Genomic DNA, 21,459 nt, shown 5'->3' on the forward strand with positions numbered 1-21,459 from the left:
TTGAATATATATTCATATTTCACAGTCCTGCTGCTACTAACAACATACACAGAGGTCTGATTACACATCTCTATAGGGACAATACATAACACTGGCTCCAAAGAGCACAGCAGTGTGAGGACATAACCCCAGTGCACTTGGAGAAGTTAAAATCCTGGAATATAAATCCATATATCACAGTCCTGCTGCTACTAACAACATACACAAAGGTCTGATTACACATTTATTACACATTTCTTTCTAGCCCCCCTTTATGTGGATAGAAGTCCTAATTTTTGGGTCTCTGCTGGTGGAGGTGGCCTGTCTGTTTCTAGTGGTACAAGAACCAGGGGGACGATGCCTAGTAAAGGATGCAGAGATGGATCTGGTGATGGTGATGAAAGTTTCTCTTTTACTATCCTGTCCTATAGACCTCACTAGCTCTAGTATGATGTGTCTTATCATGTAATGCATTACTGTGCTGATTTACCAGGTCCATTGTGGCTCATAGAGGGTCACCACGACCCCTAAGTTGTCCTTTGCTCCTTCCGATAAAGTCCCTGTAAATTCTCCACAATCTAAATATGAGGCGACTCTGCTGCCTGTGTCCCAGTCTACACAACAAACCTGAAATCTGACCTGCAGAAAACTGGAATTAAATCTTAAAACAACAATTTTTTTGATAAGGAAAGAAGGTAAAAGTAAGAAGGGACCTGGGCGAGGAGTAGATAGAGTTCCCCTCCCCCGCTCAGCATATACAAGGCCTCCTACAGTAATATATTGTGATGCTGCGCTGATCCGTAGAACAGTAATAACACCTTCTCTTATCTCGCTCTTTCAGGTCCGCGTCACACAAGGAAAGGAGCCGACTCACCTCCTGAGCTTGTTTAAAGAGAAACCCCTCATTATATACAAGGACGGTACATCAAGGAAGGGGGGTCAGGTGCCCCCCAGTGCGGTCAGACTCTTCCAGATCCGCAGGAATTTATCTTTCATCACACGCATTGTGGAGGTAACTGGGTGCAACCAAATTCATTACAAAATATTACATTGTTGCATATTGCATCATGGGAAAAATATTACTGAGCGGAGGGGGCGGAGAAGTTACCAAAACTGATGCCCAAGTATCTGATGGAAAGAAACTATGTTTCAATGCTTCATCCTATTCCTTCCCTTCTATCATTCCGTTACACTTAGGACTAGTTCACACAATCCAGATTGATGCGGCTTCCAAAAGCAGATTCTTGCTTGCATCCGCGATATTTCCAGTAGATTATGCACCAAATATAGAAAACAGTTAGCAGACTCCCCATGCAAATTAGAGGTGAATTTTGTCATACCAATTTTGTAAACATTCACTGCTAGAACATCCCGACGTTATTCTTCCCTTTAGTAATCCTTATATCCTTCTTCCCATCCATTCCTTCCCTCTTACTATTCATCTTTTACCTTCTTCAGCCGTGACCCCTTATATCACTGCTCCAAGAAATAACATATGCAGCGTTTCCCTTTCCATTATACAATGTGTATCATTTCCCCTCACATGTCGTCTCCTACTCTGCACCTAGTATTTCATTCCCTTCCATCCCTGTCCCTCTTCTCCTCATTCCCTTCCATCCCAGTCCCTCTGCTCCTCATTCCCTTCCATCCCAGTCCCTCTTCTCCTCATTCCCTTCCATCCCTCTCCCTCTGCTCCTCATTCCCTTCCATCCCAGTCCCTCTGCTCCTCATTCCCTTCCATCCCTGTCCCTCTTCTCCTCATTCCCTTCCATCCCTGTCCCTCTTCTCCTCATTCCCTTCCATCCCTGTCCCTCTGCTCCTCATTCCCTTCCATCCCTGTCCCTCTTCCCCTCATTCCCTTCCATCCCTGTCCCTCTGCTCCTCATTCCCTTCCATCCCTGTCCCTCTGCTCCTCATTCCCTTCCATCCCTGTCCCTCTTCTCCTCATTCCCTTCCATCCCTGTCCCTCTTCCCCTCATTCCCTTCCTTCCTTGTCCCTCTGCTCCTCATTCCCTTCCATCCCTGTCCCTCTTCTCCTCATTCCCTTCCATCCCTGTCCCTCTTCTCCTCATTCCCTTCCTTCCTTGTCCCTCTGCTCCTCATTCCCTTCCATCCCTGTCCCTCTTCTCCTCATTCCCTTCCATCCCTGTCCCTCTTCTCCTCATTCCCTTCCATCCCTGTCCCTCTTCTCCTCATTCCCTTCCATCCCTGTCCCTCTTCTCCTCATTCCCTTCCATCCCTGTCCCTCTGCTCCTCATTCCCTTCCATCCCTGTCCCTCTTCTCCTCATTCCCTTCCATCCCTGTCCCTCTTCTCCTCATTCCCTTCCATCCCTGTCCCTCTGCTCCTCATTCCCTTCCATCCCTGTCCCTCTTCTCCTCATTAACTTCCATCCCTGTCCCTCTTCTCCTCATTCCCTTCCATCCTTGTCCCTCTTCTTATTCCCTTCCATCCCCGTCCCTCTCTTCATTCCCTTCCATCCTTGTCCCTCTGCTCCTCATTCCCTTCAATCCTTGTCCCTCTTCTCCTCATTCCCTTCCATCCCTGTCCCTCTTCTCCTCATTGCCTTCCATCCCTGTCCCTCATTCCCTTCCAACCATTCCCCTCTTCTCCTCATTCCCTTCCATCCCTGTCCTTCATTCCCTTCCATCCCTGTCCCTCTTCTCCTCATTGCCTTCCATCCCTGTCCCTCATTCCCTTCCAACCATTCCCCTCTTCTCCTCATTCCCTTCCATCCCTGTCCCTCTGCTCCTCATTCCCTTCCATCCCTGTCCCTCATTCCCTTCCAACCATTCCCCTCTTCTCCTCATTCCCTTCAATCCCTGTGTCTCTGCTCCTCATTCCCTTCCATCCCTGTCCCTCATTCCCTTCCAACCATTCCCCTCTTCTCCTCATTCCCTTCCATCCTTGTCCCTCATTCCCTTCCAACCATTCCCCTCTTCTCCTCATTCCCTTCCATCCTTGTCCCTCTTCTCCTCATTCCCTTCCAACCATTCCCCTCTTCTCCTCATTCCCTTCCATCCTTGTCCCTCATTCCCTTCCAACCATTCCCCTCTTCTCCTCATTCCCTTCCATCCTTGTCCCTCTTCTCCTCATTCCCTTCCATCCCTGTCCCTCTTCTCCTCATTCCCTTCCATCCCTGTCCCTCTTCTCCTCATTCCCTTCCATCCCTGTCCCTCTGCTCCTCATTCCCTTCCATCCCTGTCCCTCATTCCCTTCCAACCATTCCCCTCTTCTCCTCATTCCCTTCCATCCCTGTCCCTCATTCCCTTCCAACCATTCCCCTCTTCTCCTCATTCCCTTCAATCCCTGTGTCTCTGCTCCTCATTCCCTTCCATCCCTGTCCCTCATTCCCTTCCAACCATTCCCCTCTTCTCCTCATTCCCTTCCATCCTTGTCCCTCTTCTCCTCATTCCCTTCCATCCCTGTCCCTCATTCCCTTCCAACCATTCCCCTCTTCTCCTCATTCCCTTCCATCCTTGTCCCTCATTCCCTTCCAACCATTCCCCTCTTCTCCTCATTCCCTTCCATCCTTGTCCCTCTTCTCCTCATTCCCTTCCATCCCTGTCCCTCTTCTCCTCATTCCCTTCCATCCCTGTCCCTCTTCTCCTCATTCCCTTCCATCCCTGTCCCTCTTCTCCTCATTCCCTTCCATCCCTGTCCCTCTGCTCCTCACTCCCTTCCATCCCTGTCCCTCATTCCCTTCCAACCATTCCCCTCTTCTCCTCATTCCCTTCAATCCTTGTCCCTCTTCTCCTCATTCCCTTCCATCCCTGTCCCTCTTCTCCTCATTCCCTTCCATCCCTGTGTCTCTGCTCCTCATTCCATTCCATCCCTGTCCCTCATTCCCTTCCAACCATTCCCCTCTTTTCCTCATTCCCTTCCATCCCTGTCCCTCATTCCCTTCCAACCATTCCCCTCTTCTCCTCATTCCCTTCCATCCCTGTCCCTCATTCCCTTCCAACCATTCCCCTCTTCTCCTCATTCCCTTCCATCCCCGCCCCTCTCTTCATTCCCTTCCTTCCTTGTCCCTCTTCTCCTCATTCCCTTCCATCCCCGTCCCTCTTCTGCTCATTCCCTTCCATCCCTGTCCCTCTTCTCCTCATTCCCTTCCATCCCTGTCCCTCATTCCCTGCCAACCAGTCCCCTCTTCTACTCATTCCCTACCATCCCTGTCCCTCTTCTCTTCATTCTCATCCCTCTTCTCTTCATTCCCTTCCATCCCTATGTCTCTGCTCCTCATTCCCTTCCATCCCTGTCCCTCTTCTCCTCATTCCCTTCCATCCCTGTCCCTCTTCTCCTCATTCCCTTCCATCCCTGTCCCTCTTCTCCTCATTCCCTTCCATCCCTGTGTCTCTTCTCCTCATTCCCTTCAATCCTTGTCCCTCTTCTCCGCATTCCCTTCCATCCCTGTCCCTCCTCTCCTCATTCCCTTCCATCCCTGTGTCTCTGCTCCTCATTCCCTTCCATCCCTGTCCCTCATTCCCTTCCAACCATTCCCCTCTTTTCCTCATTCCCTTCCATCCCTGTCCCTCATTCCCTTCCAACCATTCCCCTCTTCTCCTCATTCCCTTCCATCCCTGTCCCTCATTCTCTTCCAACCATTCCCCTCTTCTCCTCATTCCCTTCCATCCCCGCCCCTCTCTTCATTCCCTTCCTTCCTTGTCCCTCTTCTCCTCATTCCCTTCCATCCCCGTCCCTCTTCTCCTCATTCCCTTCCATCCCCGTCCCTCTTCTGCTCATTCCCTTCCATCCCTGTCCCTCTTCTCCTCATTCCCTTCCATCCCTGTCCCTCATTCCCTGCCAACCAGTCCCCTCTTCTACTCATTCCCTACCATCCCTGTCCCTCTTCTCTTCATTCTCATCCCTCTTCTCTTCATTCCCTTCCATCCCTATGTCTCTGCTCCTCATTCCCTTCCATCCCTGTCCCTCTTCTCCTCATTCCCTTCCATCCTTGTCCCTCTTCTCCTCATTCCCTTCCATCCTTGTCCCTCTTCTCCTCATTCCCTTCCATCCCTGTCCCTCTGCTCCTCATTCCCTTCCATCCCAATCCCTTGTACTAGATTGTGCTGCTTACTTCTACAAAGCTAACTGTTGCAGGTTACGGATGCCAACATGGTGACCCATTCTATATAAATGTTTTAAAGCCATAAAACATGATCTTCCATTAACTAGAAATTTCCCATTGCTCAGATGCTAAACCCCCTGCCACACTAGAGGCCTCCATTTATACAATTACACTACAATGGTTCCATACTGGACACTTCTGTGACTTCTGCAGGCGATCATTGGCCTTAGAGGATTTTTTATTTTATGGCCTTTATGCACTTTGGTATTCCCTCACATCCTGACTTAAGAACCATTAAGGACTGTTCCATGACTTCCATGCTCTTTCCTCCTCTTCCTCGCAGGTAGAAGCAGACGCCTCCTTGCTGAACTCCAATGATGTGTTTGTCCTGAAATTAAAGAATAATTCAGGATACGAGTGGATAGGAAGAGGCGCCAGCGGAGAAGAACAGGAGGGGGCGCAATATATCACCAACATCCTCAAATGCAAGACCACACGGATAAATGAAGGACAGGAGCCAGGTCAGGGGTCAAGTTTAGGAGTATTTATGATGAGACATTACAGTGCTGCCGGTGTATTGTACTATGTTATCCCGAGTCATAGAGACGGAAAGGGAAAATAGGACCTTCATTGTCATAACTGGTGATGATCCCCCAACAATCAGCGCGTTATCCTCTACTCTGTGAATAGAAAAGAGCACATAAATTTGGGGACAGCGCCTTTAAGCTGGCTATTTTAAAATTATGCAAATGAAGTTGAGGGGCTCCAGGCTCAATTAACGACTATGGAACCTGGAGCCCCTCAAGGCCATTTGCATAAATTTAAAAGCCTTTAAAAAAAAAAAAATAGGGCATGAGAAGCTAAAAGAAGAGTAGTTCCTGTCAGAGGGGGTGCACACCTGTATGTACGTGTGCTTGGTTTACAATCCTTAATCCTGGTGGTAGATGTCCTTTAATGGGGCAAAACCTGGTGACATCTATAGACTGACGGCTCTCACTTCTGTATAGTAGGAAAAAACTAAAATAACAAACAGAGGGCGGCGCTTGATATTACGCGGTGCCTCGGGTAACAGACTGAACGCAAATATATAGAAAAGGTCCCCAATGGAGTCCTCACCATAAGCCAACTTGGCTGTTGTGCATAAAACCCTTACAAGGATGGAGGTTCCATGGTTGTATATCCAGGACGGTCTGCAGCTCCTCTAGCCAAAAAGAAAAACACTGGTTCCCAAATTATTGGGCCAGTGACACCGCTGACCACCGGATTGGAGTATCAACGACAATAGGCACTGGCTCCACTCCAAAAATGGGAGGTCCTACCTTTGAGAAATGGTCGTCCGACTCGAAACACGTTAGAGGTCAGTGCCTATTGTCGTGGATACTCCAATCCGGTGGTCAGCACCCCTATCTTTTACCCCGCTAGTTTTAGGCTCTCACTTCTGATCCGCTGATGCTTATATGCGCTCAGCCTGGATATGTTCCCAATAGGGACATGGAAGAGGTGCTGCTCCTGGGCTTATCTACCCATGATTTAGTCATCATGCATCATGTATAGGGACTTCTGGACAAAGGTGGGTTTCAGTAAACGACCTTTATAGAAGATCTGCAGAAGGCTCTAGACATCAGACACCAGAATACAAGACTTGGCTGTCCCACCATTGTACAACCTGTGACATCCGCACCCCACTTGCCGCAAACAATGGACCTTCTACTCCCCTGATACAAACAACATACATCTTGTAGTCTTCATTGTCCCAACATTATAATCTTGTTATCTTATCTACTACAGAAAGAGAAGAAGGAGCAGATCCCCAATCTCCTCTAAGACTTATGTGCCCAGTGATGTAGATCTAGGAATACAATGGGGGCCATTTCCCTGAACACTTCTCTAATGTGATTTCCCAATGTGATTTGTTACACTCCATAAGGAATCCGCATGATGTATCATATGATGACTCTTTGTTACAGATGAGTTCTGGAGCGCCCTGGGAGGTAAGAAATCCTACCAGACGTCTGAGCTCCTTGGATCTAAAGTTGCCGATCACCCGCCAAGGCTTTTCGGCTGCTCAAATAAATCCGGGAGATTTGTGGTGAGTCAGAAGTATTTTATCCTTACAAATTATTTACTAATATTAAAAAAACATATCTTTTTAATTTCTCCATTTATATTTAACTTGTTGTTGCATTGTGGTCCTTAGTTTATATCTGGTGCTACTTTCCATTTACAAAAGTATGAGATGATCATTTTTGTAAAAATGCTAATCAGCTGATGAAGGTGCACAGAAGTAACACAAAACTTTTCTCTTACTCTTCTCTGTTACTCTGACCCAGATTGAGGAGGTTCCAGGAGAATTTACACAAGAGGATTTGGCAGAAGATGATGTCATGCTACTGGACACATGGGAACAGGTATAATACTGCCCCCTATGTACTAGAATATAACTACTATAATACTGCCCCCTATGTACAAGAATATAACTACTATAATACTGCCCCCTATGTACAAGAATATAACTACTATAATACTGCCCCCTATGTACAAGAATATAACTACTATAATACTGCCCCTATGTACAAGAATATAACTGCTATAATACTGTCCCCTATGTACAAGAATATAACTGCTATAATACTGCCCCCTATGTACAAGAATATAACTACTATAATACTGCCCCCTATGTACAAGAATATAACTACTATAATACTGCCCCCTATGTACAAGAATATAACTACTATAATACTGCCTCCTATGTACAGGAATATAACTACTATAATACTGCCCCCTATGTACAAGAATGTAACTACTATAATACTGCCCCCTATGTACAGGAATATAACTACTATAATACTGCCCCCTATGTACAGGAATATAACTACTATAATACTGCCCCCTATGTACAGGAATATAACTACTATAATACTGCCCCCTATGTACAAGAATGTAACTACTATAATACTGCCCCCTATGTACAGGAATATAACTACTATAATACTACCCCCCATGTACAAGAATATAACTACTATAATATTGCCCCTATGTACAGGAATATAACTACTATAATACTACCCCCCATGTACAAGAATATAACTACTATAATACAGCCCCCTATGTACAAGAATATAACTACTATAATACTGCCCCTATGTACAAGAATATAACTACTATAATACTGCCCCTATGTACAAGAATATAACTACTATAATACTGCCCCCTATGTACAAGAATATAACTACTATAATACTGCCCCCTATGTACAAGACTATAACTACTATAATACTGCCCCCTATGTACAAGACTATAACTACTATAATACTGCCCCCTATGTACAAGAATATAACTACTATAATACTGCCCCCTATGTACAAGAATATAACTACTATAATACTGCCCCCTATGTACAAGAATATAACTACTATAATACTGCCCCCTACGTACAAGAATATAACTACTATAATACTGCCCCCTATGTACAAGAATATAACTACTATAATACTGCCCCTATGTACAAGAATATAACTACTATAATACTGCCCCTATGTACAGGAATATAACTACTATAATACTGCCCCCTATGTACAGGAATATAACTACTATAATACTGCCCCCTATGTACAGGAATATAACTACTATAATACTGCCTCCTATGTACAGGAATATAACTACTATAATACTGCCCCCTATGTACAAGAATATAACTACTATAATCCAGCCCCCTATGTACAGGAATATAACTACTATAATACTGCCCCCTATGTACAGGAATATAACTACTGTAATACTGCCCCCTATGTACAAGAATATAACTACTATAATACTGCCCCCTGTGTACAAGAATATAACTACTATAATACTGCCCCCTGTGTACAAGAATATAACTACTATAATACTGCCCCCTATGTACAAGAATATAACTACTATAATACTGCCTCCTATGTACAAGAATATAACTACTATAATACTGCCCTCTATGTACAGGAATATAACTACTATAATACTGCCTTTATGTACAAGAATATAACTACTATAATACTGCCCCCTATGTACAGGAATATAACTACTATAATACTGCCCCCTATGTACAGGAATATAACTACTATAATACTGCCTCCTATGTACAGGAATATAACTACTATAATACTGCCCCCTATGTACAAGAATATAACTACTATAATCCAGCCCCCTATGTACAGGAATATAACTACTATAATACTGCCCCCTATGTACAGGAATATAACTACTATAATACTGCCCCCTATGTACAAGAATATAACTACTATAATACTGCCCCTATGTACAGGAATATAACTACTATAATACTGCCCCCTATGTACAGGAATATAACTACTATAATACTGCCTCCTATGTACAGGAATATAACTACTATAATACTGCCCCCTATGTACAAGAATATAACTACTATAATCCAGCCCCCTATGTACAGGAATATAACTACTATAATACTGCCCCCTATGTACAAGAATATAACTACTATAATCCAGCCCCCTATGTACAGGAATATAACTACTATAATACTGCCCCCTATGTACAGGAATATAACTACTATAATACTGCCCCCTATGTACAAGAATATAACACGTGGTGCAATATATTTCTCCTCCAGCTGCTCAGTGACTTAATCTTTATTTGCAGATATTCTTATGGATTGGGAAAGATGCTAATGAAGTTGAGAAGAAAGAATCCTTGAAGTCAGGTAAGATGTGGGGGTTGGGCGCATTACCCCTTGTGCTGTGGTCATTGTATATGTGGCTGTATGATACTCATATCAAAGAAGGTCCATTTTATATGCAGTGGATTTCTGCCCCTTTTGCATCCTGTTTCCGAAAAAGTCATTTGTGGTTTTTCTGGCTTGGTGACCACCACTGCTCCAGTCAGACCACTTACAATCTGAAAGGAGACTGTCCTAATGATGGATATTTCATGTTGTCTATTGGTTTGCTTAGTTTCCTAATTTTTAAGTCAAGTGCAGTACCCACATTTGACCTAAAGATGTCGCTGCTCCCATGTATTTGGCCGACAGGTTGGTACATTACTCACCCCAATGTTACCTTATTGCAGGCATTTAACAAAAATCTCTCTGCTTTCCTTTCAGCTAAGCAATACATTGAGACGGATCCATCTGGAAGAGATAAGAGAATTCCCATTACCACTGTGAAACAAGGGCACGAACCCCCAACATTCACCGGTTGGTTCTTGGGCTGGGATAACAGCAGGTGGCAGCAGTGAGCGGGCTCACAGATATCTGCAAACACAAAGCTGCCATTCCTATATCTCTGTATACCCCACCCTGTACGGCTTGTAGTGACTGTATGGATCATTGCGTTACATTGTATGTCTGCGGTTTTTACCTTACATATCATTTCATTACATTCACGGTTTTATAAGAGGAGGTGCTGATTGTTATTCTTCATTTCTGGAATGTGTCATAGAAATAAACAAACATTCTCAAAACTTGATTGTTTTCTGTTTTCTTATTCTGTAACCTGCATGCTTCTATAGTTGCTTATAACTCAGGGCAAGGGAGCCCAGAGATTACAAGTAACAAAAAAGCCCTTCTCTGTGCTGCCAGTAGGGGGAGTTCATTGCATACAGGGTTTTTTTTGTGAATACCAGGCTGTGTGTTCCTTGAGTAAGGTGTTAACTTAAATGAGCAGGAAGGTGACCTGCTGCTTCCAAGAAAAGGAGGTTTTACTGGATCAGTGGTGAAAAAAGGAGAAGAAAAGAGCGCCACCAATTCCAAGAGAAGTAAAGAGTGCCACCAATCCTAAAAGGAGTAAAGAGTGCCGCCAAGCCCAAGAGGAGAAAAGAGTGCCGCCAAGCCCAAGAGGAGAAAAGAGTGCCGCCAAGCCCAAGAGGAGAAAAGAGTGCCGCCAAACCCAAGAGGAGAACAGAGTGCCGCCAAACCCAAGAGGAGAACAGAGTGCCGCCTATCCCAAGAGGAGAACAGAGTGCCGCCTATCCCAAGAGGAGAAAAGAGCGCCGCCAATCCCAAGAGGAGGAAAGAGGGACGCCAATCCCAAGAGGAGGGGGAATGCCGTCAATCCCAAGAGGAGAAAAGAGTGCCACCAAGCCCAAGAGGAGAACAGAGTGCCGCCAAGCCCAAGAGGAGAAAAGAGTGCCGCTTATCCCAAGAGGAGGGGGAATGCTGCCAATCCCAAGAGGAGGAAAGCGCGCCGCCAATCCCAAGAGGAGGAAAGAGTGCCGCCAATCCCAAGAGGAGAAAAGAGTGCCGCCAAGCCCAAGAGGAGAAAAGAGTGCCGCCAAGCCCAAGAGGAGAAAAGAGTGCCGCCAAGCCCAAGAGGAGAAAAGAGTGCCGCCAAACCCAAGAGGAGAACAGAGTGCCGCCTATCCCAAGAGGAGAACAGAGTGCCGCCTATCCCAAGAGGAGGGGGAATGCTGCCAATCCCAAGAGGAGAAAAGAGCGCCGCCAATCCCAAGAGGAGGAAAGAGGGACGCCAATCCCAAGAGGAGGGGGAATGCCGTCAATCCCAAGAGGAGAAAAGAGTGCCACCAAGCCCAAGAGGAGAACAGAGTGCCGCCAAGCCCAAGAGGAGAAAAGAGTGCCGCTTATCCCAAGAGGAGGGGGAATGCTGCCAATCCCAAGAGGAGGAAAGCGCGCCGCCAATCCCAAGAGGAGGAAAGAGTGCCGCCAATCCCAAGAGGAGAAAAGAGTGCCGCCAATCCCAAGAGGAGAAAAGAGTGCCGCCAAGCCCAAGAGGAGAAAAGAGTGCCGCCAAGCCCAAGAGGAGAAAAGAGTGCCGCCAAGCCCAAGAGGAGAAAAGAGTGCCGCCAAGCCCAAGAGGAGAAAAGAGTGCCGCCAAGCCCAAGAGGAGGGGGAATGCTACCAATCACAAAAAGAGAAAAGAGTGCCACCAATGTCAAAAGGAGGGGTTGTGCCGCCAACACCAAGAGGAGGAGTTATGCAACCAATGACAAGAGGAGAAGTGTCACCAACCCCAAGAGAAGGTCAGTGTGCCGCTAATACCAAGATGAGAGAAGTGTGGCACCAGTCCCAAGAGGAGAAAAGAGTGCTGCCAATCACAAGAGGAGAATAGTGCCACCAATGCCAAAGGAGGGGTTGTGCCACCAACCCCAAGAGGAGAAAGTAGTGCCGCCAATCCCAAAAGGAGGCAGGCATGGCGCCATTCCCAAGAGGAAGAAGTGGTCTCCATCACTAAAGGAGAAAGTTGTGCCACCAATCCTAAGAGGAGGGAATTCTGCTAACAATTGCATGAAAGTAAAGTTGTGCTGCCATTCCTAAAAGTGCAATAAGGTGCATTGCCGTTGCGAAAAGGATCAAGGTATACAACTAACCCAAAAAGTAGCACTGTATGCAAATGATCCTAAAAAAGGTATAAGGTGTGCTGCTGATTCCTACAGCAGTAGAGACTGCTGCCGATCCCATTAGGAAAATGCTGCAAATTTCGAAGAAGGATGCTGTACCTCCAATCCTTAGATAAGAGTGCTAGCTCAAACAGGAGAGTGACCACCTGGCTCAATGAGGAGTAATGTGCATTGAGCAGTGAATAAATAGAAAGTTTGCATCTCAAATAACAGCATGAACAATTCCAAGACAATTTATTTCTGACCAACTTGTCTTCGGTTGCTATGTGGTTGCGTGTACTACATTCTGTTTCATTCCCCGTGAGGTTAGGGCGACCCTCATCTCCACTAAGGAGTCGGCAACACCATGATAACTGTGTAATTAATGTGTCATACTGTGCAGTAGCTGTCACAGCAAGCAGCAGTCACAGGGGAGAGCAACCTCCCAATGTATCATCATGGAGTAGATAGGGAAGAGGAGGATAACATTTTTGGAAATAAGGAAAGACCCTATGTCAAATCTAGCAGGTCATACAATGGTATTGTATGAATGTAACCAAGTAATCAAACACATTACAGCTTTGCTTTCCTAATAGAGTGGTCTGGATGTGGATGGACTGTGCTACAAGACCATGGGCTAATTCAAAGGTTGTTACAAAAGTGACCCTGTCTGTATACACCATTTAACCCCCCATTTGGAGATCTGGACTTTAATTCAATATGGAGTAGCCCTAGTAGTACCTGTCCTCGATGGGTAAGAGGGCACCAGTGAAAAGCACCAGTAGTCAGAGAGAAAATATTCACAGACATTCCTGTGTTGGGGCATTTACCAGTGAGGAAAAGTGTAAAATATGGGCCAGGGGTCAGAACAGGTCAGGCCAGACAGATACCAAGCATAAAATAATTCTAATGAGTCAGAAAGGCTCTGTGGGTGTAACCAGAGCCCCTCCGTGCTGCACCTTCAAAGGCTGTTACACTAAATATCCATAAACAAGCTCAGATCTGTGCAGTCACTTACACACCAACTTTCTTGTAAACAAAGATCCACATTTTTGCATAAATGTGTCTTCAGCCACAACTTGTATATGCATGAATACCATTGGTTTGGTAACCAATACATTTGGTAATGTATTCCATTGCCCACCCAAGTCCTATGAGTATCACAGCAGCTATGACCTATAGTTATGATGTGTGCTACATACATTTTTGGGGATAAAAGTTACACATTAAATTTAAATATAACTTCTAGTTTCCAGACATTCTGGAATGTAATTCTTTGTGACAATGTATCCAGATACTACACAAACTAGCCCCCAGAGGGCAATTGGATCTACTTGACCCTATGGGTGTAAGCACAAGTTGGATGCGGACATATACAACAATTTAATTTTCCAATAGTCGCCGCCTTGCGACCAAAAAGCCTTTTTAAATCCACCAAGGCAAAACAAGTAATAAAATACAACTTTTATTAACTTTTGCTTAAGAACAGTGCAAATTGGTGTGTTAAAAACGCAAGCAGACAGCGTCCAAACTCATAGGAATATGTTCATATTCAGGGATCTAGGGAATGCTATCCTTTGAGACGTATAGGTAAGATAGCCTAGGGGGGTGGATCAATTCCCCCCTATTTTGTAAGTGGGCATATTGGCCAAAGGCTTGCGGATAGGATCTGTCCCTATTAGTCCCTGTTGGAGTGCAGGATAATCTAGGACTCTGTATCTCTCTGACAATTCCTAGAGTGTATTTCTCACATAATCTCTATATTTGTAGGAGTTAAAGCTCGCTGTCTACTGCTCATTAAAAGCATTTTTTCAGTTCAGCTGCGCCCACCGTGCACTCCAACAAGGACTAATAGGGACAGGTCCTATGGCCTATGGCCAATATGCCCACTTGCAAAATAGGGGGGAATTGATCCACCCCCCTAGGCTATCTTACCTTTACATCTCAAAGGATAGCATTCCCTAGATCCCTGAATATGAACATATTCCTATGAGTTTGGACGCTGTCTGCTTGCGTTTTTAACACACCAAAATGCACTGTTCTTAAGCAAAAAATTTATAAAAGTTGTATTTTATTACTTGTTTTGCCTTGGTGGATTTAAAAAGGCTTTTTGGTCGCAAGGCGGCGACTATTAGAAAATGTAGCCAGGTACTGACAATGCAGCCAGGTAGTGACAGTGCGGCCAGGTAGTGACAGTGCGGCCAGGTAGTGACAGTGCGGCCAGGTAGTGACAGTGCGGCCAGGTAGTGACAGTGCGGCCAGGTAGTGACAGTGCGGCCAGGTAGTGACAGTGCGGCCAGGTAGTGACAGTGCGGCCAGGTAGTGACAGTGCGGCCAGGTAGTGACAGTGCGGCCAGGTAGTGACAGTGCGGCCAGGTAGTGACAGTGCGGCCAGGTAGTGACAGTGCGGCCAGGTAGTGACAGTGCGGCCAGGTACTGACAGTGCGGCCAGGTACTGACAGTGCGGCCAGGTACTGACAGTGCGGCCAGGTACTGACAGTGCGGCCAGGTACTGACAGTGCGGCCAGGTACTGACAGTGCGGCCAGGTACTGACAGTGCGGCCAGGTACTGACAGTGCGGCCAGGTACTGACAGTGCGGCCAGGTACTGACAGTGCGGCCAGGTACTGACAGTGCGGCCAGGTACTGACAGTGCGGCCAGGTACTGACAGTGCAGCCAGGTACTGACAGTGCAGCCAGTTGATCTCAGACGTTTCTTAGTTCCATTCTGTAATGGATTTGGCCACCATTACATGTACATGGCCGTATTATAGATGACCCTACATTAGTTTCCTTTCTAGAAGTTCTCAGGAGGAAACTGAAGGTCAAGAAGACACTTGGATGCTAATTACAAAGAAAGTCAAGGTAATTTTCATGTGAAAGACTCCAGGTCATGAAGTACACAGGATATTCATGCCCAGATACTGGGAGTATCACCACCTATGTCAACACAGGACTGGGATCTGATCCTGACCTTGTGTGACGTGCACCCTTGTGCTATATGCAACAACCCGATTATCCCACAATAATGACTCAATACACAAAAATAAATACAAGTGACAATCAAATCAATTAGTAACGCTATATAACAATCCTACAAAGGAAAATATCACACCCTCCCCCCATGTAGATGTGCCCATTGTGTTGAGTTTTGGCCCAAAGTATCATCCATGGTAAATGTGTGGACAATATAAAACGAAAATAATCATCAGGGGTTATCGGACAAAAGTAAAAAATATAATAATAATTAAGGAATGGAAGGCATTTCCAACACAGTGGATCTGACACAAACTTACCTGATACTTTAAAATCCACATAGAATTTGCACAGCAATTTTCCCCCACAAAGTACAGATGAGTTTTACTTAAATATCTCATCCGTGTCTCCCTTCATGTAATTTCTATAGATATTCCATAAAACATAAGCTGCCACAGTAAACATGATAGATAGATAGATAGATAGATAGATAGGACATAGATATGAGATAGATAGATATGAGATAGATAGATAGATATGAGATAGATAGATAGATAGATAGATAGATAGATAGGACATAGATATGAGATAGATAGATATGAGATAGATACATATGAGATAGATAGATAGATAGATAAATAGATAGATAGATGGATAGATAGGAGATAGATAGATAGATAGATAGATAGATATGAGATAGATAGATAGATAGATAGATAGATAGATAGATAGATAGATAGATAGATATGAGATCAATAGATAGATATGAGATAGATAGATAGATGGATAGATAGGAGATAGATAGATATGAGATAGATAGATAGATAGATAGATAGATAGGAGATAGATAGATAGATAGATAGATGGATAGATAGGAGATAGATAGATAGATAGATAGATAGATAGATAGATATGAGATAGATAGATAGATAGATAGATAGATAGATAGAGCAGCGTTTTCGTGTGTTACCGTCTTTCTCACGCCGAAACAGACCAAAATGTCGCTGGTTTAGGGATAAACTTGACTTTTATCTTTTTGGATCTGGATTCCTGCTTTATTTTTTGGGGGATTTTGTGCTTACATGAGTTCCTAAGCTGAACTGAGTTTTCCTGGTCTATTATTCCTCATACTATATAATAAGGGTAGATTATTATCATTATTATGCGGATAATTACACGCCAGTAGTAAATAATAGAATTTCCCAGCGTTTAGCAGAGATGATACAAGCGTGTAATTCCTGAGCATGTGAGGCTATTACAGCAGTAGTGGGAACAGCCCATTATACAATATGACCAATTACACATAGAACACAATAAAATAACACAACACCATTGTCCTGGGAAATGCTAATGACTCCGGGCTCAGGGGTTTAGCTGTAATTAACTATTTACTTTGGGGAAAGCTTTGAAATCCTCTTTCTGTGCAGATCTGGCAGTCATGTGCTAATGGGGGCACTTGTCTCTAGTATCTGGTGTAAATCACTGTCACCAGGGGGCAGGATAATCTGTTCCCTGGGGCCAGGAGGATTGTTGTTGTTCCCTGCGGCTCTGCTGGTGCTGATGATAAGCCCGAAATACTGGAGTTACTGATATGGGGAGATCTGGCTTTGAGCACAAGTGCTGAGAAACACAATTATGTCATCATTAAACATTGTGAACAGTGACATTTCCCCTTTATTGAAATCAGCTTTGATTCAGTCCAACTCTATATCTTTATATACAGATTTTAACCTCCATTACAAATCAAATCCAAGGGGACTGACAGGCTCTTTCACTTGTAGAAAATTAAAAATCATAGAATACTGCCCCCTATGTACAGGAATATAACTACTATAATACTGCCCCCTATGTACAAGAATATAACTACTATAATACTGCCCCCTATGTACAAGAATATAACTACTATAATACTGCCCCCTATGTACAGGAATATAACTACTATAATACTGCCCCCTATGTACTAGAATATAACTACTATAATACTGCCCCCTATGTACAAGAATATAACTACTATAATACTGCCCCCTATGTACAAGAATATAACTACTATAATACTGCCCCCTATGTACAAGAATATAACTACTATAATACTGCCCTCTATGTACAGGAATATAACTACTATAATACTGCCCTCTATGTACAAGAGTATAACTACTATAATACTGCCCCCTATGTACAGGAATATAACTACTATAATACTGCCCCCTATGTACAGGAATATAACTACTATAATACTGCCCCTATGTACAAAAATATAACTACTATAATACTGCCCCCTATGTACAAGAATATAACTACTATAATACTGCCCCTATGTACAGGAATATAACTACTATAATACTGCCCCCTATGTACAGGAATATAACTACTATAATACTGCCCCCTATGTACAGGAATATAACTACTATAATACTGCCCACTATGTACAGGAATATAACTACTATAATACTGCCCACTATGTACAAGAATATAACTACTATAATACTGCCCCCTATGTACAAGAATATAACTACTATAATACTGCCCCCTATATACAGGAATATAACTACTATAATACTGCCCCTATGTATAGGAATATAACTACTATAATACTGCCCCCTATGTACAGGAATATAACTACTATAATACTGCCCACTATGTACAAGAATATAACTACTATAATACTGCTCCCTATGTATAGGAATATAACTACTATAATACTGCCCCCTATGTACAGGAATATAACTACTATAATACTGCCCACTATGTACAAGAATATAACTACTATAATACTGCTCCCTATGTATAGGAATATAACTACTATAATACTGCCCCCTATGTACAAGAATATAACTACTATAATACTACCCCCAATGTACAGGAATATAGCTACTATAATACTGCCCCCTATGTACAGGAATATAACTACTATAATACTGTCCCCTATGTACAGGAATATAACTACTATAATACTGCCCCCTATGTACAGGAATATAACTACTATAATACTGCCCCCTATGTACAAGAATATAACTACTATAATACTGCCCCCTATGTACAGGAATATAACTACTATAATACTGCCCCCTATGTACAAGAATATAACTACTATAATACTGCCCCTATGTACAGGAATATAACTACTATAATACTGCCCCCTATGTACAGGAATATAACTACTATAATACTGCCCCCTATGTACAAGAATATAACTACTATAATACTGCCCCCTATGTACAAGATTATATCTACTATAATACTGCCCCTATGTACAAGAATATAACTACTATAATACTGCCTCCTATGTACAAGAATATAACTACTATAATACTGCCTCCTATGTACAAGAATATAACTACTATAATACTGCCCCCTATGTACAGGAATATAACTACTATAATACTGCCCCCTATGTACAAGAATATAACTACTATAATACTGCCCCCTATGTACAGGAATATAACTACTATAATACTGCCCCCTATGTTCAAGAATATAACTACTATAATACTGCCCCCTAAGTACAGGAATATAACTACTATAATACTGCCCCCTAAGTACAGGAATATAACTACTATAATACTGCCCCCTATGTACAGGAATATAACTACTATAATACTGCCCCCTATGTACAAGAATATAACTACTATAATACTGCCCCCTATGTACAAGAATATAACTACTATAATACTGCCCCCCTATGTACAGGAATATAACTACTATAATACTGCCCCCTATGTACAAGAATATAACTACTATAATACTGCCCCCTATGTACAAGAATATAACTACTATAATACTGCCCCCCTATGGAGTATGTAATGTTAATCAGTTGTCTATTGGATTGTTTACACAATACTCCAGTTTCCCCCTTACAATGTTGCCCCGGGGCTGTGTTGTGTTTGGGGCATTTAAGTTTCTTTTCACTATAGATAATAACTTCTTTTCTACACTTTCTGCATTTAGAAGACTTTCCCAATTGACTCTTTCACCTAAAGTTTAGGACAAAACATGTTGACGAATATTCAAGGAGTAGGAGGATTGTGTGTGAGGAAGCTGCGTCCATTGTGCGAGAAGAATAGAAGTTTTGAGGATTGGGATGAACATTTTCCAGGATGAAGATCTGTGGAGAAGATCTGAGATGATTGCTGACGTCAGTGGAGAGCCAGAACCTTGCGCTGGGGGGGGGTGGGGGGGGGGGGTAACTCTTCCTCAATCTTCTACTGATTACATTATGCCAGGAAGGAGCTCATCAGTTTCCTCTGCTGCTATTTTTGAATACAATATAATAAATAATTGCGCCCACGTGCAGGAGGTCACCTTTAATCTACCCCAACACTTATTCAATAATACCTCGTTTTTATGGTTGGCCATCATGGAAATAAGATTAGTCAGTAGTGTTGTCTCTAGATCGTACAGATGAAAGCCTGCAGATGCTCCATGATCTCCCCCACCTTATGAAAGTTCATACCTCTCAGTCTATATACAGCAATTATCTGATTATCTACTCCCCTGGGGGAGGGGGGGTAGTTAAGTTTCCAATTATTTAGTCCTTGCTGTAAAACATATGAGCGTAATCATCATCTTATGCATCGACTTCCTGCTTCTACTCCGCAAATAGCTTCCGCGTAGAGCGTGGAGGAGGATACAGCAGATGCTATAGACCAGTGGTGGAGAACCTATGGCACAGGTGCCGGAGGTGGCACTCTGAGGTCTTTCTGTGGGCACCCAGCACAGAGTTTACCAGATAAGACTCAAGGCTTCCTCCTGCAGTTCAAGACAGTGCAGGACGTGCCACGCTCAGTGCTATTTTAAAGTGACCTCTACTTGGCTGCCAGGACTACAGGAGGATGTGAGAAGGTGTGAACAGAGACGGATCGTTGGAGCTCCTGCTCTGGGTCCCCTGATTCTTCCTATTCAGGGGACCCTGGAGGGAAGCTACAATCCAAATGTCTCCTGCTTTCTATTGTATTGGTGTCCTCAGGACACCAATATTATTGAAACTTGTGATACAGCAGAGATCAATGGGTTACTACTTAAATTGTCATGTTGGCACTTTGCGACATAAAAGTGGGTTTTGGTTATGGTTTGGGCACTTTTTGGGGGTTTCACCCAAGTTATTAATAAATTAGTCATTGGGGGTCAGAGGAGAGGGGTCAATTTCCCCCCGATTTTATAAATCCACCGGTCAAACGGTCTTCCCCCTCCGGAAACAGCCACACAACGCTTGGATATCTCCTCTACGGTTACTCATTCTGGTTGAGAGTGCCAAAAATATGGTAGCACAACGAGATTGGATGGAGCAGCAGGACGCCTGGTTGACCTACCGTTCCATCAGTTAGGGAGAATTGGACACGTGTCCTGAAGATCGGTGGTCCCTGAACAATCAAATAGTTGTTCCCCATTGTATGAAAAATGGAGGAAGATTAAACTCGGGATAAGGATATTCATCTGTTCCTCATACCGGATGTCCCATAGAAAGCAATAGATTGTTGATATGTATGGGACTGGTTACGGGATAGTCCTTCTTTACGGCATGGCATCTAAAACTTGATTTAAAAGGCGCTACTTTATCAAGGGAAATCTACCACCCTCTTAAAGGGATCCGGTCATCACCTTTTTTACAAATTCAGCTTGTGCCAGGTCCCCATAGAGCCCTAATAACACAATGGCGCCCTTGCTAAGGAAAATAAGATGACATTTGTTATCTTAACTGGCAACCAACCAGACCCAGCAGCGAGTTGTAGGGAGGGAGGTCTCCTCAATAAGCCAACGACCAACCAAAATGACGTGCATCTAATCTTGCTGAAAATAAGCCCTTATATGTCTAAATAGCCAAAAAAATAAAGATTGTATAGCCATTAAAAAGTGACAATGCATAATCTGCCCTTCGATGCCCTGGTGTGTGCCCATACAGCACGTAACCACCACATATGGGGGATTGTTAGACTCGGGAGAAATTGGGTATCATTGTGCAGCGTTTTGGTATTTTATCCTCTGAGAATTTGCAAATTTTTTTGAAAAAAAAATAAATAAAAAAATTCAAAATTGCACACGATTTTGATTTAACCCCTGTAAAACAATTAATAGGTTAACAAATGTCAAAAAAGTTGTTTTG

General features: G+C 43.6%; 1 protein-coding gene across 1 annotated transcript in view; it reads left to right on the forward strand.

Moving 5' to 3' along the window:
* The window catches only part of SCIN (scinderin), an 84,029-nt gene extending 73,511 nt beyond the window's left edge, over window positions 1–10,518 (forward strand). The window contains exons 11-16 of the mRNA XM_072154381.1: window positions 821–991; window positions 5,390–5,567; window positions 7,014–7,135; window positions 7,377–7,454; window positions 9,697–9,757; window positions 10,157–10,518. Coding sequence (XP_072010482.1) covers window positions 821–991; window positions 5,390–5,567; window positions 7,014–7,135; window positions 7,377–7,454; window positions 9,697–9,757; window positions 10,157–10,290 — 744 coding nt within the window. The 3' untranslated portion in view covers window positions 10,291–10,518. The remainder of the gene's footprint in view (window positions 1–820; window positions 992–5,389; window positions 5,568–7,013; window positions 7,136–7,376; window positions 7,455–9,696; window positions 9,758–10,156) is intronic.
* Window positions 10,519–21,459: the final 10,941 nt, after the last annotated feature.

This window comes from Engystomops pustulosus, chromosome 5 (genome assembly GCF_040894005.1).
Source record: "Engystomops pustulosus chromosome 5, aEngPut4.maternal, whole genome shotgun sequence".
Taxonomy (NCBI): domain Eukaryota; kingdom Metazoa; phylum Chordata; class Amphibia; order Anura; family Leptodactylidae; genus Engystomops; species Engystomops pustulosus.